Raw genomic sequence first — 24,746 nt, forward strand, 5'->3', positions numbered from 1 at the left:
CACCCCACGCGTCCGCCGCCAAGATCCCCCAAGTGGATGGGAGGCCGCCTCCGCCGGCCCTCGCAGGCGCAGTGGTACGCGGTCAGCGCGGATCCTGAGTCCCCCGGCAGAGCTGCTGTTTGGGGGGTGGCGGTTTTCTGCGAGGGGTGCGGAGGTCCCCGGGCGGGTCCCGCACGTCGCGACCGGGCGTCCCGACATGTCACTCACAACACTTCCCCCTTTTTCCAAACTTTATGCGAAAATGTGCGGCGATGATGCGGTGAAATAAAGCGAGCCCCACATAATTCACATATTCAGCGCGGACATATGCAATATTAACCCCAGTAAAAGTGATTTTTCTGCACCAGACATTGAAATCCACGGAAGGTCTGTAAATCCACGGACAGCCGTGAAATCTGCGAAAAATTCCGCGATCACGGAATCGCGGATTCCTGGAAGGTCTAACTAGCAGGTGCAAAATCTCCAGATAACAAAGCTCCGCGGATCATCTAGCATGCAAACCCCTCCACCGTGATGAGGTGATGACTCGAGGAGGAGAGAAACATAAGGTGGCTGAACCCTCCTTTAGATATAGGGTGACAAGTTCCACCATCCGAGAGGGTGCTTCTCTGTTGAACCTTCATGCTATATTAGTGTCGTCTCTTTATGTCTTCAGCTAAAGTTAGATTTCATGAGATTTCTTTGGTCTCTGACCTGGCTGCATCTCTGTATTGTCCCAGGCAGTAGTGAGCATAGCCAAGGTTGTGGCAGACTTTTCCTTCCCCTTCCAGGTCCTGTAACCCCGGGGTCAAGGCCAGGTACTGCTGGTAGTAGGGCAAGGCCTGCGCATACTCACCCCTCCAGCTGTGGAAGTTACCCAGGTTCGCTGTGGGAGGTTAGAAGAGTAGATTCAAAAGTTCGTCACTCATTTCATGGGAAAGATTTGGGAACAACTTTGTCTTTCGTCCAGCTTGCCTAGAGCTCTTGCTTCACTTTGAGTGTCCCGCAGCTCTCGTGCGATGGTCAGGTGGTGAAGGTAGTGCTGGAGAGCTCGGTCATGAGCCCCCAGTGCCTGATAGGCCACAGCAAGATTGCCATGTGTGGAGGCCTGCGATGAACGATCGTTCACCTGCAGGCCAGACAGATATCAAGATATCACAGCTCTGTTATCCCACATGAAAGCAACGTCCGTGACACGTGCCAGAATTTACCTCCAGAGAGATCTGCAGCTCTTGGCGGTGGTACCGCACCGCCTGTTCATAGACGCCAAGTGCGTTGTAGGCATTGCCCATGTTACCGTAGGCCCTCCCCAGGGCGGCGTAGTCCCCCAGCTCCTGAGCGAAGGACAGGTGGGCCTTGTGGAGCTTCAGAGCCATTTCATACTCCCCCTTCATCTGATGTATGATGCCTGAAATGGAAGAGAGAGGAATGTTTGTTGACCCACTGGGACATCCTGAAGTTATTTCTACTACATCTCCTCCAAACCTTTCTATTCAGCATCTGATGTTGATAGAAACTTGAGATAAAAACCACAGGACACCTCAAGACTCTGTCCTTCGTTGCAGCTTATTAGCCTTCTGTAAATGTTTATCTTCTTTTTCTTTGGTGTTTCCTCTTTAGTGGTCACCCTAATGGAAGCTGACCCCCTGTATTCACCTGATCCGGTCTTCTGGATCTTCCTACATTAGCCGACTCCATATCCTCCTGTCTGGTGGTCAGTGCTGCTGTCTCAAACCCATAGAGAAGAGCTGGTCTCGCTGCCATTTTGAAAACTCCAGACACTCCACTGCACCCACTCCACCGTGCCTGTACCCTATTCTTCGCCTGTTTTCCACACTCCCTTTTGTTCTGAACAGCTGAGCTGAGGTATTTAAGATTCTTCACTTTCTTCACCTCTACTCCCTTCATTTCCCTTCATTTTCATTTCACATCCCTTTTCTCTCTACCGCACTTCTTCAGGTTGTTTTCCACCTTCTTCCTACTCTCACAACACACCATAATGTCCTTTGCAAACGACCCAGTCCACGGAGACCAGAGGTGGACAGAGTACTCGACCCCAGTACTTGAGTAAGAGTACAAATACTACTGGTCAAAATTTACTCCGTTACAAGTAAAAGTAGCTCAGTCAAAATATTACTGACTTAAGAGTAAGAGTAGAAAAGTACTTGCTTTTAAAGGTACTTAAGTATCCAAAAGTAAATGCTTTTAAATTTACTTTAAGTAAAAGTAAGAGTAAGAGTAAGAGTAAATTTCCTATACTATATTTTTTCTAAATTAATTGTTGCAGGCTACTTTGGCGGTATCGTTTTGAGGAGGCTTGACGTATTTCCGCTTTACGTACATCCCAGTGGAGAGCGTGCAGTGTGATAGGTCTCCTCCTTTGACAAAAACAGCTTGTGTCCAATAGGATTTTAGGGAAGAAGAAAAAAGAGCAGACCTGAAAGTAACGAGTACTTTTCAGCCTTCCTAGAAATTTACTCGAGTAAAAGTAAAAATATTTGTCTTGGAAATGTATTCAAGTAAGAGTAATAAGTACCAAAGAAATCTAATACTCAAGTAAAGTACAAATCCTCTGGATATGTACTTAAGTACAGTACTCAAGTAAATTTACTCCGTTACTGTCCACCACTGACGGAGACTCCCATCTGACCTCATCGCTCAACCTGTTGATCACCACGGCAACAAGAAGGGGCTCAGGGCTGATCTTTGATAAAAACCCACTTACACCTGAAACACCTCTGTAACTCCAACTGTGGCCTGCAGGGCTGTCATGCGGTCAAAGATCATCCAATTCAGAGATGGTCTTCTCCACACCTTGTTTGAAACAAGTGGTCATGTGAGTTACTGTTATCTTTCTGTTGTTTCATACCAGCATCCATGCCTTGTACAAAGTCCCTTAAATCATCGTTCCTCTTGGCTGAAGCTCAGTTTGAACTTCAGTTGCTCATATGTTCTTAAATCTGTTGAGAAGCTGCATGTGATTGCATCCTTGGATATTTGCATCAACAAACACTTGGGGAGGTTTTATCAAGCGCCAACACTCCAACGTCCAGGCTGAAACCAACCAGGAACTCGGAAAAATTGCAGTTCCTTGACAGACCACTAGGGGTCGGCTCCAAATGTTAAAAAGTCCAACTTTGCAGCAGAAATAAAGCTGAATTTCACATCCATGAAACTGTTAAAGGGTGAATTATTTTGGTACCACATTAAGTAAAAGTATATAAAGCAACACATTTATCTCACTGGATCTCCTTTTGTTCTGTTCATGAGGACGCTTCACCTTCCATCCAGATTCCATCCTCAGGTCCGACATCCTTCTGGATCCAATTGTGATTTCACAAATGTCACAATAATCTAAGAAGATCCTCCATCATCTTATGGAAACTCTGCGAAAGCACTTTCAGCGTCCTTTACTTTACAAAAATAGCATACTGACAATTGCCAACCAGCTTGTGTTTCAGAAATAGTTTAGGAAATGAAATACACAGTTAGAACCTGTCTGCGGTTAGAACGGACCCAAGATGGTTTTCTTTAATGTCTAAAGAAGCTGAGGACAAGCACACGAGTACAGAGACGGGTTTATTATTTCTACTTTTCAAGGGATGATTGAGTTAAATTCCCCAGAGAACAGTTTTACTGTCATGTAAGAGGAACACAATGTCAAGTGAAAATAAAAGAGGAGAGCAGGATCAAATAGGGGGTAGGGTGGATTACTTTAAGCCTCACAAAGTTCTGAGGTCTTAACTGAGTGGTCTTCTAATAATTTAAGACAAATTACGTCTCAATTCATGAGAGAGAAATTGAATAAATTTAAAATTGTTCCAGTGAAGGAGAGTCCGTCCGGTCCAAGTCTTAAGACCACCGCAGAGCTATTAACTCTAAATCCCCACTAAGATACAAAGATACTCCACATGTACGCACGCGCGCGAGGATGGGCGTACAGAGCAGTAAATAATTAAAACACTACGGTGACAAAATTCAACAAATCTAATAATATCTGCTGCTGTGGCAGCACCGAGATCCGAGTCTCCTTCCAGGGGGAAGGAACTGGAGAAACGTTGGTCCCGGCGGCCGACGTTTCCTGTGATGAAGCGTCTTCAACCCAGATTTCAGAGACAGAGCAGAAAAAGTTAGCAAAGTTAAAGGAGGAGTTGGGGACACACGAGAGACGGATCTGCGAAACTTCACCTCCAAAAGATGACGCCTTCGACTCCGGAAACCGGAAAAAGTTCTGCAATTTGCTTTTCAAATATGATGACTTACAGGTCCTTTCTTTTATTTTTAAACAAACCAACACTGATGTTTACTGCAGTTCTACACTTGTATAACCACAGACAGATGCTTCAAATGTTTGGTTGAGAATACACCTTTCACGCCTTGAAAAGAAGTGAACATTGTACTAAAATAATTCATCTCACAGGGTCGTTGGAGATGCTACGATGAGATGAAATCAATATTTCATCCCAGACCTTCATAGCATATCATGTTTAGCGTGAAGATTCAAGTCCACAATCGATGGTCGTTCCATTTTTTTAACTCAAACTCGACTAAATGCAGAGCAGCCATTCACAATAAAAGCTGATAAATTCAATCGCGGGCATCAGAAAATCTCTCAACAGAAGACCGTTGAAGGAACAATAATTAAACTGTGCAGCTGCATAAAAAGTCACACTCTGTTTGTGTTGCTAACAACTTCTAAGACCTGAAATATGCATGAGATGTCAATCAGAGAAGACACAACGTACGCATGCTTTTGTACATTTAACAATCAGCGGGGTGACAGGAGAGGCATAACAAACTGAAGTGCAGTGTTAAAGAAATTACACCCAGAACTCTCCGTTCTTGGACTGACACACGACCCGTGACACTATCATTGAAAAACAAAGCAGTCGTGAGAGCATATGAAGACGCAAAAGTGCGAGGTGCAGAGGTGCCCACAGTGAGAAGACACCCCACAACTCTGTGGGATTTCCCAGCATGGAGGGGACACGGTTTGAGGAGCCATCAGAATTACAGGTGTTAGAAATGGAGATGTGATGACTGAGAAGACTATTGCCACAGAGGGATGCTTTATGAATAAACTGGCGAATCAAACCAACTGATCGAAAGTGACCCATGTCTAGACACGTGAAAGTAGAGGAAGCAGGACATTTCTAACTGTAACATTCAGAGATATGGCCACAGTTGAGATGAAACATTGGTCCCAAAGGGCTACATCCCGTTTTATAAACAACACCAGAACAAGAGTTACACCAACACCAAAAATTAATCAGGTGACCACCAGGGAGGGCATGGCCTCAAAACTGAGCCAATCTGACCCTTGTTTACAGCTTTTGATGGTGACCATATTTCCGAAAAACACAAAGTTTTTTTTTTTTTTTAATTTTGGGCACAAAAGGACCACCGTTAGTCGAGAGACATTCAAAAGGGGGACATGGAGCGATATGTACAAAAACGTAAAAGTAGATCCGGTTGATAATTAAAGGATAAGACGCAAGAGAGAGAATTATGGAATTATGCACGTAATAATTACTGATCTTTTTGTCCTTTGCTTTGTGTTTTAATCAGGACTATTTACTATTTATTTTTCCTTTTTTTTCTTTTCTTACTGGTTCTTTGTTGTTACATATATTTTTCTTTCGTGTTTGCTTCTTTTTTGGGTGGAAATGCTAGAAAGCATTTGTTATAGAAAGTTTAAATAATAATAATGTGAAGGTTAAAGGGTAGGCATTTATAAGCTCAGAGCTTCAGCCTACTCCTTTTCGATCCAAACGATTACACGACGACATGTTATGAATGAGTGTACCATACTGAGCACGTGATCGAAATAAATAAATAAAAATAAAAAATAAATAAATAAACTAGAGGTGAGCATTGAAAGAAGCTTCATCTTACTGTCGCCATGGTTACAGATGACATCCTCCTCCTTCACCACGACAGACCGATGCAGAGTCTACATCACGGCGGATGCCACTCCAATCCGCGTGACATCTCCTGCTCCATTCTTCCCTCATTCGTGAACAAGACCCCATAATACTTGACCTCCTCCACTTGAGGCAGGACCTGATCCCCAACCCGGAGAGGGCACTCCACCCTTTTCTGACTGAGGACCATGGTCTCGGATTTAGAGGTGCTGCTTCTCGTCCCCGCTGCTTCACATTCAGCTGAAGGTGTTGGCCTGATGGAGCCAACAGAACCACATCATCTGCAAAAAGCAGAGACCCAGTTCTGATACCACCAATCCGGACCCCCTCCGCTCCTCGGCTGCACCTATAAATCTGTCCATAATGAACAGAATTGATGACAAAGGGCAGCCTTGGCGGAGGCCAGTGCCCGCAGGAAACGAGTCCGACTTAGAGCCGACAATGCGGACCAAAACTCAACACCTCGCTTCAAAATGGAAAAGTTTCTTTAACTTCTTATGTCCTTGTATCCCTTTGAATCTGTTAAATCTCTTTTCTTATCTCTGTAAATGTTGTAAATTATTTATATGAAGTACTCCACAGAAAAACTTTGTTTGCGTACGCAGGCAACGTCTCTGAAGAAGATAATATGAATGTGATGCAAAACACAGCCTTTGTTGGGGTCAAGTTTTTCCTGCCATTTATCTTTCTCCTATGAAATCCAGCAAATACAAGCGCTGAGCAACTCTTACAGAATATGAAAGCATTATTTCAAGTGATAAAAATGGGGCTAAAAGAAATGTGGGAAAACAAGAAATACCAGAAGAACCACCGAGCTACAAGAACCGCTGTCAATGCAAGAGAAGCTGATTAATTTTTAAATAGTACCATTACAAATCACTAAGGAGCTCCTCTGGGCAGCCAGACAATGTCCTAGATTAGATATTATTTACGCTGAGAGAGGGTGATCTGTAAAATAGAAATCTGTTGTAGCCAAATCTGGTTTTAGACCATAAAAAAATAGAGAGGAGGAGAAATGAGCGAGAAAACCAAGCAGAAGACAACATGAAACGAGACAAAAAAAAGGAAGAAAGCTGAGGATGAAACAAAAGGACAGAAGGAGGTGAGGAAAAAGAGGGGAGGAGAAAAGTATGGAGGGCTGTCAAGTCAGCAGTCAAAGAACCGTAATCATCCATAAATGATGAGCTGAATCATTGATCTGAATCACAGACCGAAGTTGGTCTGTCAGGAGAATGTCAGCGACTTCAGCTACAGCCTTCTAGTCACACATCAAAGTAGTTTCTCAATCATTGCTGTGGGCTTGCTTTCCTTTCACGTACTTCACACAGCAAATTAGACGACTATCTTGTGAAGACAGCTCTCACTCGCGTTCAAACCGTCTCTCTGAGAAGTGAAGGTGAGAGGAAACGGCAGGAGCGCGAGGATGCTGAACAAGTCTGCAGAAGTTCAGAGGGGTAGAATCGGATTTCATGGGGGCGTCTCATGCAGGTAATCAAAACCATCAGATGGGGGTCTGACCAGTCCGCCTCCCATCCAGGAGAAGAAGCATGAACAGGCAGAAAAAACAGGTCAGGTTGGAGGTCGCCGCGATAGATGAAGTCATAAAAAATAACAAACTATACGCCCCTTTTACCAAAACTCTAATATAAACTAATATATTGCATATGATTATGCTCACGAGGGTTTTTTCAGGCCATTTGAGAAACCAAATATTCATATGTCATTTCCGTAGTGACACTTGAGATGAGGATGTTGGGACAGATTTGATCAGGATGACGGTAAATTAATCAGAAGTAGCCGTAGGTTAGCATAAGCTAAGTCGAGCAAGCTAGTTTTCCAACACTCTACTGTTTGTTTGGATTATCAGCAGCTGTTTACAGACTATTTTTTTTTAATCTGATGAATATCAGTAGCGCTGATGATGTAATCTCCCTGATTGTCTCTGATTGTGTTTAACAAAATCAATCATCCAAGTCAAGTCATTAACCTCTTCTCACTGTTTTTCTAATAAACCAAAAACTGACTGAGACAGTTTTATACACGCAACCAAGTCTTAAAGGGAAAGTTCGTTTTTTTACAACCTTGACATTATTTCTGGCATTTTTTATCGTCGTATACTCACCCAGGTAAGTTTGGTGTCATTTGGAGTCCTTCGGAAGATATTAGGGGGTTTTTTGCGAGCCGCTTCTCCATATAACGGTAGTGAATGGGGCACAGCGGGACACAGACGATGCAGCGTCTAAATAACACATGATTGCCGCGAAACTCGTTCATTTATTTTATGAATCACTAGATCTGCTTCCAGGACCTGTTGTCTACATCCGGGGCTGTGTGTGTAACAAATAAATCAGTTTGTAAACAAGACCTCTGAACTCATGACGTCATCGCGAGTGCGCGCACTCTGTCCTCCGTTCAGTGAGCTCTTCACAGGGATTAAAGCAAAAAAAAATATTTTTGACTGAAAAAAATTTTTCAGGCCAGTTCATATTCCCCCTCCATCTATGCACTGCACCTATTGTGAAAACCATTTTTTTTTCTGTCTTTAACATATATAAAGTGGTCTCCCCTCAGCATGCCAACTCAGAGAAGGAGGAAAGCAACCAAATTATGCAGTTTTCTGAACTTATCAATATGACTCTGTCCTTCACAGGATAAGTAAAATGGATCACTGCAAAAACTCAAAATCTTAACAAGAATATTTGTCCTATTTCTAGTTAAAATGTCTCATTTTAGTAAAAAAAATCTCATTACACTTAAAACAAGACTCATCACTGGAAAAAACAACAATTTCCACCTGTTTCAAGTAGATTTTCCACTTGAAATAAGTAGAAAAAACAAGATTTTTTTGCTTGTAATAAGAAGATAAATCTTGTCCCACTGCCAGATTCTCCTACTTATTTCAAGTGAAAATGTACTTGAAACAGGTGAAAATGGTCAAATAAGTTATTTTTCTGGTGTTATTTTTCTGGTGATGACTCTAAATGTTGAAATAGCAGTAAAACCACATTCATTGATGAAATAACATAAGGGATGGAAAGGGGGGATGGCAGTTTTACAGGGGGGATGATTTGGACCATTTTTATTTCAGGGGGGATGCCATCCCCCCTGAACTCCAGTACTGTCTATAGCTATATTCTACATCTGGGCTGATGTGGACGTACAGTAGCATAGGATGATAGGCTATTTCAGTTACTGGTATGGTTGGCTGTCTGTACAGTCGTGCAAGTTCAATGCTATTAAAGCACTTTAAATCAAAGCATTTTTTTTTTATATAAAATAATAACATTTCTACATTACATTTCTATGCAGCTGTCGGATGTCCCTTTTTTGACGCCTGCGCTGCTGAAATCAGGCGTTCCTTATTTCTATTTCTAAAAGGTGACAACCCTAGAGGCGACCCGGGGCCCGCGTTAACGGGTCCCCGGCGGGCGTCGCAGCTGGGGAGATCCGCAAGAAGGGCCCGGCGCGCGTCCAGAGTCGCCGTGGCCGACCGCAGTACCCGACCCCCCCCCACCGGTCCACCTTCCGCGCTGTGCCGGACACCGGCCCGCGAAAAGACCCCCGCCCGACGACGCGCGAACGCCGCTGGACGAAGGCCCCGCGAGGCGGGCCGAACGCCGCACCTCCGGCGGCGGGGAGGGGAGGGCGACGGGGCGACTGCTCCCCCAGACTACCCCCATGATCCAACACGCCCCCCTCTGTTCCTGATTGGCTAATACCAAGGCTCTGGCTCGCTTAATTGGTTTACAATAGCGCCAGTTTAATGCCTAAAAGCTGATTTATGGTTCAGTGTTACTCCAACGCAGAAGAACGATTTAACGCAGAACCATAATTCAGGCTTAACATGATAACGCACGTGCAAATGTTTTTTTGTTTTTTTCTTTTTTCCCTAATTTTTGAATTGACGGAAATCCGTCTAGAGACGGATAACTTTAATCCCTGGCTCTTCAGCCGTATACTCTGGCTCAAAACGTTAAGGACGTCCATCATATTCAAAGTCGTCGTCCACAACCTCAGAATTTGACAAATATTCAGACATGTTTCAAATAACTAACAGTAAACTAACAGTAGCGAACTCCAGCTGTACACAGAGCTGTGTCTGGGATGCGCGCACAGAGATGACGTTATGAGTTCAGAGGTCTTGTTTACAAACTGATTTATTTGTTACACACACAGCCCCGGATGTAGACAACAGGTCCTGGAAGCAGATCTAGTGATTCATAAAATAAATGAACGAGTTTCGCGGCAATCATGTGTTATTTAGACGCTGCATCGTCTGTGTCCCGCTGTGCCCCCATGCGCTACCATTATATGGAGAAGCGGTTCGCAAAAAACCCCCTAATATCTTCCGAAGGACTCCAAATGACACATAACTTGCCTGGGTGAGTATACGACCATAAAAAATGCCAGAAATAAGGTCCAGGTTGTAAAAAATTGAACTTTCCCTTTAATGGCATGTGGACTCCCCCACCACCACCACCACCACACACACAAACACAGTGAGTGGCGAGTTGTCCACTCAGCAGTGGAGTCGGATTCAGGCCCTCTCAGATATCACTGGGGCCGCAGAAACTGAGACTTCCTCAATAAAACATGAGTGCTGATTGTCCAGAGAGGCACGGATGCAGTCACACAGTAACATTGCCTCAGGGGCCAGGTGAGAGACCATCAGATGATGTAAAATCTCCTCCATTTAGCAGTCCAAGTTGTTCTTTTCACGGTTTGAGTTTAAATCACATTTATCTGTGTCCTTAATGCTGCAGATCGATATAAACTGAGTTGTCTAGACAACGGTCAGGACCCAGAGTCCTGGTGGCGACGGCAGAGACACAGTCTCGCTCAATTGATATTGTAACCCAGTTGTTTTTTTTTACGTTAACTCAAACAGACCCTAGATAGCAAAAGATGTTAAATCAATGTTGAATTATGGTCAAAAAAGTAGATTTTTTGTCAACGATTGATGGTGGATGAACCATCAATCAATCATCCAATTCTAAATGCTAACATCTAATCAATGTGGAATCAACGTATTCTGTTTGTCGCCGAGCAGACTTCAACATGGCTTCAACATGGATTCAGTGTTTCTGCCTAACCATATTTCAACGTTGATTCGCTCATATTTTGCTATCAGGGACAACTGTAACGCTGGGAAGGTTGACATTTTGTTCCAAGAAAAACTATTCAATAAAAATCACTGCTGCCGTGGGATTGATTATCCAGTTGCTTTCATGAACGCCTACGAGATGAGGGGTTTTGAACTCGTATCTCTGAGAGGAGACTGTGGATAAACAGAGGACTCACCGGGGAGTTTATACAAAACAACTGATCAGGAGTTTCCCCCAAACCAGTAAAACCAAGAACCCAGACCTGCAGTCTCGGGGACCTGAAGCACAGCCCATGTTTGCAATGAGACACTTGCTGAGGTTTCATCACTGACAGATGTTTTTTAGAATGGTATGGGGCTGTTTTTCAGGGTTGGGGGATAGATCCCTTTTCTTTAGTAAATTGTGATCTTAAAGTTTCAGCTCACAGGCTATAGACCTGTTTGAGGAGTTCAGCCCAGAAGAACTTCACTGAGCTACACAGATGAGCTCAGCTCCATCCAAAACCTCTGGGACGAATTGAAAGAGTGATTGTGAGCCAGATCAGTATTGGAGTGATGTGTCGCCTGGCAACAACTGTGGTGATGACATCACATGCAGTATTCACAGGTAACTCAGGTGAACTCCCTCAGTAGGTATCATGGCTGGTTTACCATCTGGGGTGCAGAGGTGCTCCCTCACAGTCACATGACCAGGATTGCAGCATGTGTTGTTAACAGACACTGAAAGCTTTCTGTCCCACTTTCCTCAGTCTCTCTAAGTCTTTAGTCCACCTGTATCGTCTCAATCCATGTAGAGATGTTGGAGTCCAGAACATGCTAATAAAACACGATACTCCTGCTGCCCAGCTGCAAGTTGATTCATCCTGCTTCCTCCTACTTCAGAGGGGATCTCACACATCAGCCAATGATGATCAAAACTACTTCCCTCTGCTCTCCATTTTTCTCCTGCTTTACAGCCTTGACCTCTCCTCTTCAACTCATCTGCATTTGAGGTATTTTCTAATAATTGGCTGGGGCCTCATCTATAAAGCTTGCTTGCGCAGAAAAAGCGCCTGAAAGTTGCGGAAGCCGCCATCTACGCAAAGCCTCGGATCTAAAAAGAAAAAACTAACCGAAAAATCTGCTTATCTTTACGGCAACCAGGACCCTCCCGTAAGAATTTACTTAAGACACGGGGAACTGGCGACGCAGGCTGTGAGGTGAAATGAAGTCAGATTCATGTCATACTCTTAATAATGTCATCACATATCACAACATATATTAGACTTATAATAAAATAGTGCTGATAACGGAGCAGGCGGCGGAGGGGGGGGGGGGGATGGCTGCCGCTCCGAGCCCACTACTCCACGCCGAAGAGGAAAAAAGAAAGTGTTCTGATTAAAATAAGGAAAGTTTGACTATATAACAATTGCGTTCATAAGGATAAAGTTTTCAAAAAAATAAAAATTAAAGAAATAGTCCCTTCTCCCCGTGTGTGTCTGCCTGTCATGCACGGGTACGTGCACTCATGTTGTTTACTTTTAAGCCGGAATTATGGTTCTGCGTCACACCAACACAGAGCCTACGCCGTAGGGTCCGGCGTAGGTTGCCCATCGCCGCGTACTCTACGCCGTAGGCTCTGCGTTGGTGTGACGCGGAACCATAAAACAGCCTAGAGCAGCTCTGAGGGGAGACGGGAGGGAGGAGGGGGAGCGGGGGCTGCCGTCCCGCCGTCCCGAGTGTCTTGATGATTTGCTGAGCCTACCGTTAGTTTTTAAACTGTAAAAAGTGGGGTGGGGGGGACAAATACATGATTTTGAAAAGTGGGGGGGACATGTCCCCCCTGCCCCCAGTGGAAATTGCGTCGTAGCACTAACGGGCAGCAACGGCGTGCTGCCACACACTCGCTTTATTTTATACTATTTATATACTTTTTCTACTTTTACTGTGACCACCAAATAATCTCGTTTCACTGTCCTCTCTCCACATCATCCACAACATCTAGATCTCAGATCTCAGTGAAATTCAGTGGCACGGTGGCTCGACAGTCTCATTCATTCTGACGCCAAACAGGCTGCAGGAAGCCACTGCGCATGCTCAGCAGGCTCATTCATATGAAAAAAATACCATTTATGGCATGAAGTGGGCGTGTAGAGGGCGGGATATGAGGCGGATTCACCTGCGCAACCTTCCAGCTGGACTGTGATTTATGAAGGGAACATTACGTGCAAGTCTGCGTGCACGCAGTTTTACAGTTTTTTGCGCCCGGCATTTTCGGCTTTTGAGTGTACGTGCAATTTTAGTATGACTCCTACGCAGTCCATTTTAAATGAGGCCCCTTCCCTCTGCTCTCCATTTTTCTCCTGCTCTACAGCCTTGACCTCTCCTCTTCAACTCATCTGCATTTGAGGTATTTTCCAATAATTGGCTGGTCTTTAGAAAGCTCAGTTGCTGCTTCTACATGTAAACAACATTCAGTTGTCATGGATACTTATCAAAGTGCCAGAATTACCATCAAAAATTCTCCAGAGACACCAGCATCCACACCAGCATGGAAAGATGTTTCAAAAGTCAGTTTAAACAAATAAAAGCTCAGTGAAAAGTTTGACAGTTTGACAGAGAAACTGTGCCAAATGAAACTGGCCTCATAAAACCAACCAACCAGGTTCTCTATCCAGCAGTGATGGACTTAAACCTACCCAGGTTGGAAGAGGCTCGGCCCTGTGCTGGTCTGTCCTGCAGCTCCTCAGCAATCTCCAGCTGGTTCTGGTGGTACTGATGCGCCCGTTCCAAGTCCTGAGCACAAAAGCCGTAGCATCTTCACCAGAAAACAGGAACTTCCTGTCGGAGTTAGTTTAAATGGTTTTCCACCCACCTGCATGCATCGGGCGGCGTGTCCCAGGCCAGCATACGCCCTCATCTCGATCGCTCTGTCGGCCAACTGCTGTGCCAGCTGCAGCACTCTGGTATGGTACGATATGGCCTTGTCAAAGTCCCGCTGAGAGTGGTATGCACTGCCCAGGTTGCTGTACGCCCGCGCCTCCTCCCGCTGGTTCTCCAAAGTCTGCCAAGAACATCAATCATCATTTTACTTTTCACACTTGGAACTAAAACCATCCATCTTTTCATCTTCAGCGCAAGAGATCTGCTGGAGTCTATCCCAGTTCTCTTCAGGCGGACTGTGGGAGGGAGCTGGAGTACCTGAAGAAACCCCTCACAAGCACGAAGTGAACATGCACACAGGAAGACCTCTGCTGGAAGTTTAACAAGGAACAAAGAAGGTTTCTAATTATCTTACAGCCAGAACTGTACTGAACTAAAACAAAACAAAACAAAAAAACAACCAAAGAACATGGGTCTGTGAAGGAGCACCTATGCACCCAGATCTCATTTGTAAACAGATTGCACAGATTGAGGCGATCTGCCTGTGGAATAAAAACCCCAGAAAAACTATGTAACATGTGTGCAACGATTTCACTGTGATGTTTCCAATATTTATATCCTTAACAAACAATTTTAGGAGGAGCGTCTCAGTTTGATAGGAAACAGGGTTCTATTTAAGTTTGAAATCAACATCTGCATTCTACAAGTGGAACATAAACCCAAATATAATCAAAAAAAGAATGTTTGCTGTTTGAATTGATCATATTATGTCTGTCACGATAATAATAGATGATAATGGATGATAAACTGGATGTAGTAATCAGGTTTATATTCAGTAGATGGCTCCTCCTGAATGCTGTCTTGTATTTTTTTTTTTATTTTAATGCCTCCCAAAAATACACCAAGTAATCCAAATGACATAAAAATCAGTAAAATTTACTTTTCTGCTTTACATAAAATCTGCTTATATGAAAAAGAGCCTTCAGTGACAAAAAAGTATGGAAAGCCTTGGAATTAACTATTTTAATTTGCCATAAAATGAGCCGCATTTTTCATCTAAGTCAAAATAACCAGCAGATAACACACAACTATTATCATTTCTCATGTTTTTGTTAAACTTTGTTAAACACACTATTAAACATTCACAACTGGGAGGAAAAAAGCAAGTGAATCGTTGGAGTTAATTGGTCGAAGCTTCTGTGCCAGAAATGATGTCAACACTGGGCCGGTCCTAGGATTTTGGTGGTCCTTAACAACCAAATCCCCCCCTCCCCGGTTGGAGCATTTATGCCAAGCACCGGCACTGGTTCAACAAGTCTTTCAGGATCCCTGGATCAGAGCTGCTCAACGTTCATGAGGAACCGGCTTCAGCTCGGTACCATTTGTCACCTTGGTCGTTCTACTCATTTCACCATTTCTGAATTAGAAGGGTAAGTTCCTGCCAGCGTGCCCCATAAACCAGCTTCGGAAACCAGTTGGGTCCAGTTCTCTGAAACTTGTCTGCTGGGTTTTTAGTTGTCTTAAGAAACTGAAGATATGGAAATGAGTCATTGAGGAAAACTAATCGGATGAACCACAAAATATACTGAGATAAATCAAGGACAAAAGAAACGAGTGAAAATAAACAAAATTAAATAAGCTCTTTACCTTTGCAATGTCCAAGTGCTGCTCGTGGCACTGCACAGCGTTGGTGAAGTCTCCCAGCGCTGTGTAAACAGCGCCCATGTTGCCCAGCTGGCGAGCCTCGGAGAGCTGGCACTGCATCTGTCGCGCCAGCAGCACGCACTGTTTATGGCTGGCCAGGGCGTTGGGGTAGTCGCCGATGGCTGTGTACACGTGGCCCAGACTGCTGAGGGTGCCGGACGCGGCCTGAAATCACACAAACAGACAACGCCAGCTGCTGGATCAAGAAACCAACCAGTGATAACAAAAAACTGTCCGCACGGTTCCCATAAACATAAGCTGGATCATCCTCTGGGTTCCATTTGCTTCTTTACTCCAAAAATAAGATGTTACGGTGAACATATTTACCTCTATAAATTACATGTAAACAGATCACTGGCAGCAGCTAATGTGTTTTGATAGGAATGCAATCCCAAACAAATTAAATTTCCTATCAGCACCATGAGAAGATGCTCATCTACATAACTCAGAGCCTGAAAGCAGAAAATGAACAGCATTGCCAAGACATGAGGAGTAATAATTAAATTATATTAAATTATAGTTTTGCAGTTTAAAGTTGTGATGCACAGTTGGATATATTGATGAAATACAAGTATAAAATGAGCGAGACAAAGAGTAAAAGTGTCATCATCATCATCATCATCTTCACCACTATGACCAGCATCACATCATGATCCTTTATCGTCATCACCACCATTATCACCATCACCTCACCATATTCATCACCACTATTATCGTCATCACCATCATATTCACCACCATCACATTAGCCGATAATGCCCCTATCGGTTTTGATCAGAGTTCTCAAAATAGTTCAAAGCAGCTACTGCAGCCAGGGTGTGCATTCCCACATCTCAGACCCAGGTCTCCCCAGGAGGCATGACAGTCTCTACAAAACATCAACACTGAAAATGGCATCGCCATTGTGAGAGTTTTACAATGTCTGAAAAGGACAACAAATTTGCAGTTGGCAAGGTGTGTGCAAAGGAGATACCCCGAGGAGGAATGTTACAAAAGAATTTCAAAACAACGAAGCTGATTAGTCATTTTAAAGTTTCTCACATCAAGGAGTATATCGGGTGTTCAAAGTTGGCTGCCGCTAAGGCAGAGAAAGTAAAGGAGCGTGCAGTCACACCGCTAACTCAGCTGAAAGCTGAAGAGAGACTTATAAACGACAGCAACAACAGCAAGAAAAATAAAGAACTACATCATAAGGTAATGGATTCATATGCCTTGATCATCAGCCTTTTTTTGTTGTAGAAGACATTGGGTTTAAACGCGTCTTTAGCCTTCATAATTAATTTTATTTTAAGATTTAATTCCTTTTTCCACAGGAAAACTAAGGTTTAGAGATTACAACTTGTATCAACTCTAAGAGAGTGACATGTCTACTGTTGTCTGTGTTGCTGCACTGCACATGTTGTGTTGTACACATAATTATTGCTACAATAAAGCTTAATCTAGTAAACTACACTTACTCTTTGTAAGCCGAGTCCAAGTCATCTCTAAGAGTCTCTAGAGTCTGAAATATTGCACATTGTCGCAGCCTGCAACAAAACTGTGGTCAATTCATGATACTTTCTCGTCTCCTAATTTTGATACCTAATAATAAAATGTCAGTATCGTGTACATGAAACAACAATATTGAAGAATTTATGGATTTCACGCTGTGATCGGTGATCGGTGATCGGAAATATCGGGATCAGCAGATACTGCTTTTGGTGATCGGTGATCCGCCCCCAAAATCCTGATCGGTGCATCTCTAATCATCACTCTGTTCCAGTTAAAACACTTGGGCATCTAATGACACCAGGAAGTGGTGATCCTGCTGATTGTGGCTGGTGGCTGCGATCACAGATCCCAGCAGATGTCCACGAGCCATCGCTTCAGATTCTGATAGGTTGTTTCGTAGCGCATGGCTGTGAAGCATGGAGGGGCTATCAATACTTATTCAGATCTTTAAAATGCTCCAGTTTGAGTCTATATCAAGTAGAGATGATTGAAGTTTATAAAATGACATCCACACTGACACACCTGCACGGCTGTGATTAAGTCTGTCTCCGTTACTTTTATATAAAATGTTAATCAATGAATATTAAGCTTCTTTGAACATGTTTTAGTGTATTTTGTTAGCAGAATAATACACGTTCACATCAAAGGGAGTTATGTTTTATTCTTTACGTTATTTTCTGAATATCTATGGATTAAATGTCCCTAAAAAATGCATTAATATGATTCAGTTTCAACCAACTGATTATTAACTGCCGTCAGTGGACGTATAGAACAAACATTCCTTTGAGTAATAGTTCTAATGAGCCCTAAAAACGGTCACTGAAAACATTCGAGCCGACCTTTGGTGAAATTTACTGCCTTTCATTAGCACCGGAGCACACAGTGCTCTTCCCTCTTTCTGTCAAGTTCTTGAGTGTATCTGTGAAAAGATGACAGCACACATCTACAGAAATCCCAGTTCCCAGCAGAGTGACGAGGGTAAACACGTTAAACCCTGCTGACACGTCTCCGGCAGAAGTTTACACAGGAAAGGGAGATTTAATAAATGACGAGGATGCTTCTGTGTGAAGAGCCAACAGGCCAGACAAGTGCTTGATTTCCCTTAAGGACACGATTTTCCCCCTAGGCCTGAAGATAAACAAAAAATCCAATCATGTCACGTCTGGTTGTCAGAGCTGCTTCACTGTATGTCTGCATACTTACCTCTGTGTTTATACGCGTTAGAAAACAGAAACTGACAGAAATGGAATCAAATACCAATATTCACCATCGCTGAGTTGTTATTTTATCCCGTATGGAGAGCTCAGGCAGGTAAAAAGCAGAAAAATCTAATAAGTAAACAGGTGGGGGGGTATGATTGTGGGTGTGATCTTCGGATTGGCAGCTGGTACAGTCAATAGCTAGCAGTCATCACTTTAGCTACTTAGTACTTAGCATTATAGTGACCACTGATCTGTGAATAAAGATCTAACGGAACATAGTCTTTCATATTTTTAATAATTTCATTTGTTGGCGTGGTGGTGGGTGTGGTTTTGGCTCAGCTGTAGAGGGGGGCTGTCTGGCAGCGGTTCAGCTGATGCAGCAGCAGGAAGTGGACCAGCTGTCATCACCCAGCCTATTAACATCTCCTGTATTTAAACAGTGACACGTAGGGACTGGAGGGGCAGTTGATGACCAGATGAAGAACGAGGAAGAAGAGGCTTCAAAAGCACTCAGAAAACCTGCAAGTGATTTCACAGGGTGTTTTACCACTTGCTGATGTCTTTCTCTTCTTGGCATTGTTTTTTACAACTGGAAGTTCTGAACCTGGAAACTGCTTTTTATAGGGTCGATGGTACCTGCCGATGATCATTTCATCAAGTCCTTTTCTTACGTCTGTATTGTGTGACGCTGTTTTCTGCAGGTTACATTTCAGCTCTCAGGTCCAGGCTCTTTGTTTGGAAACTCTCCTCCGCTGCACGTGCTCTCCGAGCAAAGCAAACACAGCGGGACATATGGATTTCTGGTGATGATCATGTTGGAGTTGCCTCGGGCTGCACACCTGTGCACGAGAAGCTCAATAATCGTCTGTCAAGAGCACAGTCAGAGCTGCCTTCACAACACATGAAACAAACACGAGGTAAAGACCAAGTAAACAAATCCAGAGATCCAGACAACACAAGATAAATTCATTTAATAAAACAGCTGGCAGTTTGTCAGACACTTGAACCTGCTGTCAGAGCAAACGAACACAAACGCACACAAGACACACATAAGAGTCCAGTCTCCCCGCTTTCACTAAAATGAATCCTCTCAAACCCTCATCCGTCTCTCTGACAGCTCTTCGATTGGACTCTCGATCCTGGATGAAATCGCATGCTGTTAAGTGGCCGCGTGTGTGTCCGAGAGTGTGCGTCTGCCTGTAGAAGTGACCCACCATCGCAGGTGGGAAGCTCCAGAGGAGCCTGAGAGACCATTACAGAGGGTGCAGTGATGAAAGCGCCCATTAGAAACAGTTTATGGAGTTTCCACAATTATCACCACATCTGTGCACTAACACGAGATCTGACAGAACAATATTGATCAAAAGGCCATGAGCGTGATTTTATATTACTTTACAGAAATAAAACATCTGGAGGCTGGTTTTCTTTGCATTGCCATCAGTCTTGAAAGGGGTGTCCAAAGTCGGTCCTCGAGGGCCGGTGTCCTGCATGTTTTAGATGTGTCCCTTTTTTTATCAAACCGTGATACAAGGAGCTTGGTCATCAACAAAACTATCCAGACTTTGATGACAAGGTGATGACGACCATTAATTTGAATCAGGTGTGTTGATGCAGGGAAACAACTAAAACATGCAGGACACCGGCCCTCGAGGACCGACTTTGGACACTCCTGATCTAGATACTGAAAGATAAGTATCAGATCAGATAGTATAAGTATCAGACAAATAAATACCCTCTCAACCATGCCAGCTTAGTCCCTCAAAGAGGAGGGGTCGCCACAGCAGATCTGCCCAGGTTTTACGCTGGATACCCTTCCTGACACAACCCGGCAGGTACGAGGAGAGGCGACGCAGACACTGCACCCACAAAGGACAAGACTGAGGCTCTACCAACTGAGATGCTCGGGCCACATTAGATAAATAAATACTTTTTTTTTTCAAAAGGCCAAAAGCAGACAGATTGTGTACTTTCACCTGTCACGCCTCTGTTTTGCAATTTCATTGGCTAGCGCTCAATGAAGCTGCAATCTGATTGGCTGCTTACAGTGAAGATTCAAAAGTTAAAAAGTGTTGTCGTAAGCCACGCCCCTCCGCGTGCACAAACCCACAGTTCATTTCTGCAACGGTTCATCTCTGTTCAAAGTGAATGGACAGCGACGTTGGTAGTGTACAGTTGTTAAAAGGAACCCTGGCTATTAAGACATGTAGTCCCTAATTAGCCACAATTGTTCTCTTATACTAAAATATGTTGTTAGAAACACATAAATAATCTAATTGCTTTAAAAATCTACAATGTTTATCACATATTTTGACCTGCGGGAGGCGCCATGTTTTACCTGCGCAATGCATTCTGGGGGCTATGACGTAGAGCGGTGGCTCTGGGAAGATAAGCCGCGTTAGTTTAACTGGGACAGGTATCCAAAACATAGATGAGCAGCACTCTCCCGGCCGTGGAGGCTGACGAGGGAGCCCATAAGACGTCTCGGTTCAGGCAAACTGGATCAAAGTTCTGTGATGCACGGGAGATCTGCAAAAATGATCAATGTCGTGCGCATCTTACCAGTGCATTAGGCTCCTGCGTAGACGGCGTAGCCTACGCCGTAGCCTGCGTAGCCTACGCCGTAGACGGCGTAGCCGGGGCTTTAGAGCCTGCAGCGCACCGCCATCCGCTCTCGCTGCCGCCGCCGGGATGAAGACGCCGGTGGGCAGGAGGCACGTTTGGGTGGGCATAGCCCACCCCTCTCCCCCCTAAAACCGGCTTCGGTGCTGGGTGATGACAGACCAGAGGCTGAGGGGACTGGCCCGGGACTTTGACGAAACGGGAGGCGCAGACTTCGCTTCAAATAGGCAAGAACATCTTTATTTAATTTAATGACGCCAGATCTGGCTGGGGTTTTTATTGTAGCATCGGCTATCTGCTAGTTGAAACGTGTGGTCGGTTAGTCTATCTGAGTTTTATGGTGTTTTTGTAGTTCATGCTGTATGGTGCGGCACTTTTTTTTTTTTTTTTTTTTACTTTTTTGTAGGTGCGCCGTCACCTTAATGTTTAGCTGTGTTTTGATCTGTGTTTCTGGTGCGCCGTCACCTGTTTAGTTGTGTTTTCATCCGTTTCTGGGTGTCAAAACAGTGTAGGGGGGCCAGCAGGAGCCACCGTCTGACGTCACTACCCAGAATGTAAACAACAATGGCGACCTACATGTTAAATTATATTTTCAAATTTTATAAAAACGAAGACATCAAAAAGGTTTTTTATATCACATTGTTATAATTGATACCAACATTTATCTTTTAAGACCTACTGGTCTTAATAGCCAGGGTTCCTTTTAAAGGACCGCTCTTGCGAGAGTTGAAAGTCTTGGCCTGATGAAACCAACAGAGCCACATCATCTGCAAAAAGAAGAGACTCAATTCTGAGGCCACCGTACTGGACCCCTCCACCCCTCGGCTGCACCTAGAAATTCTGTCCATAAAGGTGAGAGAATCTGTGACAAAGGCCAGCCTTGGCAGAGGCCAAACTTCACTGGAAAGGATTTTAACTTACAGCCAACAATGTGAACTCTGATGTAGAGGGGCCGCATAAGAGATTCCAGCACCCCATACTCCAGGAGAACCACCCACAGGAATCCCCAATAACTTCTCCAAGTCCCAAAGCACATGTAGACTGGTTGGGTACTGACTCAATTCAACTCTATTTGTAGAGCACTTTAAAAACAACACAGTTGACCAAATTAGCTGAATGTGGGTTCAGAGAAAAAACATTCAAAAATTAAAAAGATTTAAGAAAATATGCAAAACATAAAAGAACAAAAACAAAAATAAAACAGTAAAAACAAGATCTCATACTGAGTTAAAAGCCAACATGAAAAAATATGTATGAAGGGAGGATTTAAAAATGTGAAGTGAATCGGTCTGCAAAGGCAACTCGTTCCACAGTTTTGAGCGAGAGACTGAAAAAGTAATTATTTAGTAGAGTAAGCTTTTTCATGCTTCAGTGGAATATAAATGTCTCCAGCATAAAGGTGGAATGAATTCCCATGTTTTAGGAGAACAGATCCAGGCGGAAGCAAATTTAAAGAAGAGGGCCGAGAACAGAACCCTGAGACACTCCGCATGTAAGATGTGCTCTGGAGGAATCTGCAGCTCCAAGACGCTCCACAAAACCCCCTCCCACGATTGCCCACCCAGCTTTCCAGGCGACACAGGAATCTGATGGTCGACTGTATCAATGGCAGCTGTCATTACAAGTCGATTCAGTAGTATGACCGGAACACCTCAAGAATGGTGTGCTCTTCTAAAAAAGTTATCAACCTGGAGTCCACAATTTTCTCAATAAGCTTAGAGAGGAGGTTGTAGAGCAGGTCAACCGTTTCATGGCCAAGAAAACAACACTGCTCCTCTTGAATCAGAGATTTGACTTTCCACCGGATCTTCCCCTCCTGGACCCCTAAATAGACCTCACCAGGGAGGCTTATTGTTTATTGGTTATCAGTTAGCAGCCTCCTTGGTAACCAATAACCAATAACCGATGACTATGTCACAGATATTCTTATCGATCTAGTGTTGACCGAATGCATTCTTGTCTCAGTTGGCTGAAGGTGAATCATAGGTTATCTACCAGTTTATTATTATTTATTCGAAACATTATTCATAGCAGGAATCCCACTGCCTTCTCAAATCAGATTAGTTATAGTGCAAATGTTCATCATTACAGTACCAGAGCTTCAACTCAGCGTCAACTTACATTACCAAGACCAAGAACTAATTCAATGAAAAACACTGTTGTATATAGAGCAATTTCATCATGGAACACTCTTCCTTTAAATATTAGGAGCATTCCAAACAAGAAATCATTTAAAAAACATGTTAAGTCATTTTTTAGATTGGAGAGTTAATAGTGTTATGTTTTCATTTTGGGAACTGTGATTTATTCTTTTCTTTTTCTTCTTTTCTTCTCTTTTTAATTGCAATTGGATCTGTGTATGTTTTGTAACTGGAATTGTATGTTATTGTGTATTGTTGTTTATATTGTACTTTTTAAATAGGACCCCAGGAAGACTAGCCTGGCGTTTGTGCGTCGGCTAATGGGGATCCTTAATAAACATAAACATAAAAATATTAGTTTACAAACTGGCACAGCTGAGAAAGTGATCAAAATCAGAGTCTAGCCAGCATCAAACAATATTGATCACCACACACTCTTTTATAATTCCCAAGGAAAAGCACATCTAAAATTAAAAACATTTAAAAAACACCACAAGGGCACAATTACAATACAAATCCACAGAGACTTAATTAGACCTTGTATTTTCACACTGCATGACATATTGGAGAAGTTAAATGTGCTTTCAGAACATATGGGGGAGGTTAAACTAAGGTGGAGCCCCCCCTCACCCCCCCACACACACACGCACAAACAGCATGACAGCTTTAGTTTGTGCTTTGAAACACGAAAGGAGCCAAACTATAATCTGTAACAGCCATCTAATTAACTGCGCTTTTCCCAACTGTCCGGAGCATTTCAGGAGAACGGCACCGAGTTAAATGTGGCCCGGGGCGAAGAAAACCTCTTCCCAGAAAACCTGAGAGCGCGCCAGAGCAGCTCAAGGAGGGGGAGAGAAACATTCGGGCAAGGATTTGAGAGAAAAACGCAAGTTTGTTCTTCATTTCCAGTTGAGTTGTGATGATGAAATAATCTGGACGAGTCGTCGGTCTGCTGGCACTGTTGTATCCAGCAAGTTTCCTAAATATCTTTGCAATCTCTGGGTTCAGTTTCTTACAGCACGTTAGGATGAACACAATATAATCTCATCTCCCCTTCAACCATAACCAGGTCAGATGGGTTCATGTTAAACTTTGTAAAAAACTTTGCAGACCTGCAGTGGTTGGGTTAAAAAAAAAAAATCAAGAAACTACTTCCAATAAAAAAAATCTTAAAAAAAAAAAAAAATCAAAACCAGTATTTAATTATGTAAAAACTGCACCTTTAAACAGCAGACACATTTGGGCCTAATCTGACCAACGTCAGGGACCAACGGTTTACCTACAGAAACAACAAGTGCTTATGTTTTGAGCCAGATGTGGCACAGATGCCATAATGCGGCTTTGACATGAGTCTACAGGACGTTTTCTTAAAAAGAAAGAAGATTGCAGATGCGTTCTGTGTCTGGTGGAACACGGCTGAGTTCAGTTCTGTCATTCATGGTCAAACAGGGTCCAAACAAGGCTGCAGATGTGGGCCGTGCTTGCGGGCCAAACATCGTGGAGATTATTGGCAAGGAGTGGATAGGAGTAGAGAGGAACGGAGTGGAATTGAGTAGAGATGAGTGGAGATGAGTGGAGTAGAGAGGAGTAGAGCAGAGAGAAGTGGAGAGGGTTTGTTTTTAACAATCCCTTTATTGACCAATTCACAGAATCACAACACAAATGATATCATCAACCCATCCCACCCAGAAAAACCCTCAAAACTGAAACAAAAGGTCGT

General features: G+C 43.5%; 1 protein-coding gene across 2 annotated transcripts in view; it reads right to left on the minus strand.

Moving 5' to 3' along the window:
* The window catches only part of ttc28 (tetratricopeptide repeat domain 28), a 145,375-nt gene that overhangs the window by 34,364 nt on the left and 86,265 nt on the right, over window positions 1–24,746 (minus strand). For both annotated transcript variants that reach the window (XM_061733978.1, XM_061733979.1), the window contains 6 exons: window positions 15,517–15,738; window positions 13,862–14,050; window positions 13,686–13,782; window positions 1,191–1,387; window positions 955–1,108; window positions 694–865 (listed from right to left, as the gene is read on the minus strand). In XM_061733978.1, the coding sequence (XP_061589962.1) occupies window positions 694–865; window positions 955–1,108; window positions 1,191–1,387; window positions 13,686–13,782; window positions 13,862–14,050; window positions 15,517–15,738 (1,031 nt within the window). The remainder of the gene's footprint in view (window positions 1–693; window positions 866–954; window positions 1,109–1,190; window positions 1,388–13,685; window positions 13,783–13,861; window positions 14,051–15,516; window positions 15,739–24,746) is intronic.

The sequence above is a fragment of the Cololabis saira genome, chromosome 11 (genome assembly GCF_033807715.1).
Source record: "Cololabis saira isolate AMF1-May2022 chromosome 11, fColSai1.1, whole genome shotgun sequence".
In the NCBI taxonomy this organism is placed as follows: domain Eukaryota; kingdom Metazoa; phylum Chordata; class Actinopteri; order Beloniformes; family Belonidae; genus Cololabis; species Cololabis saira.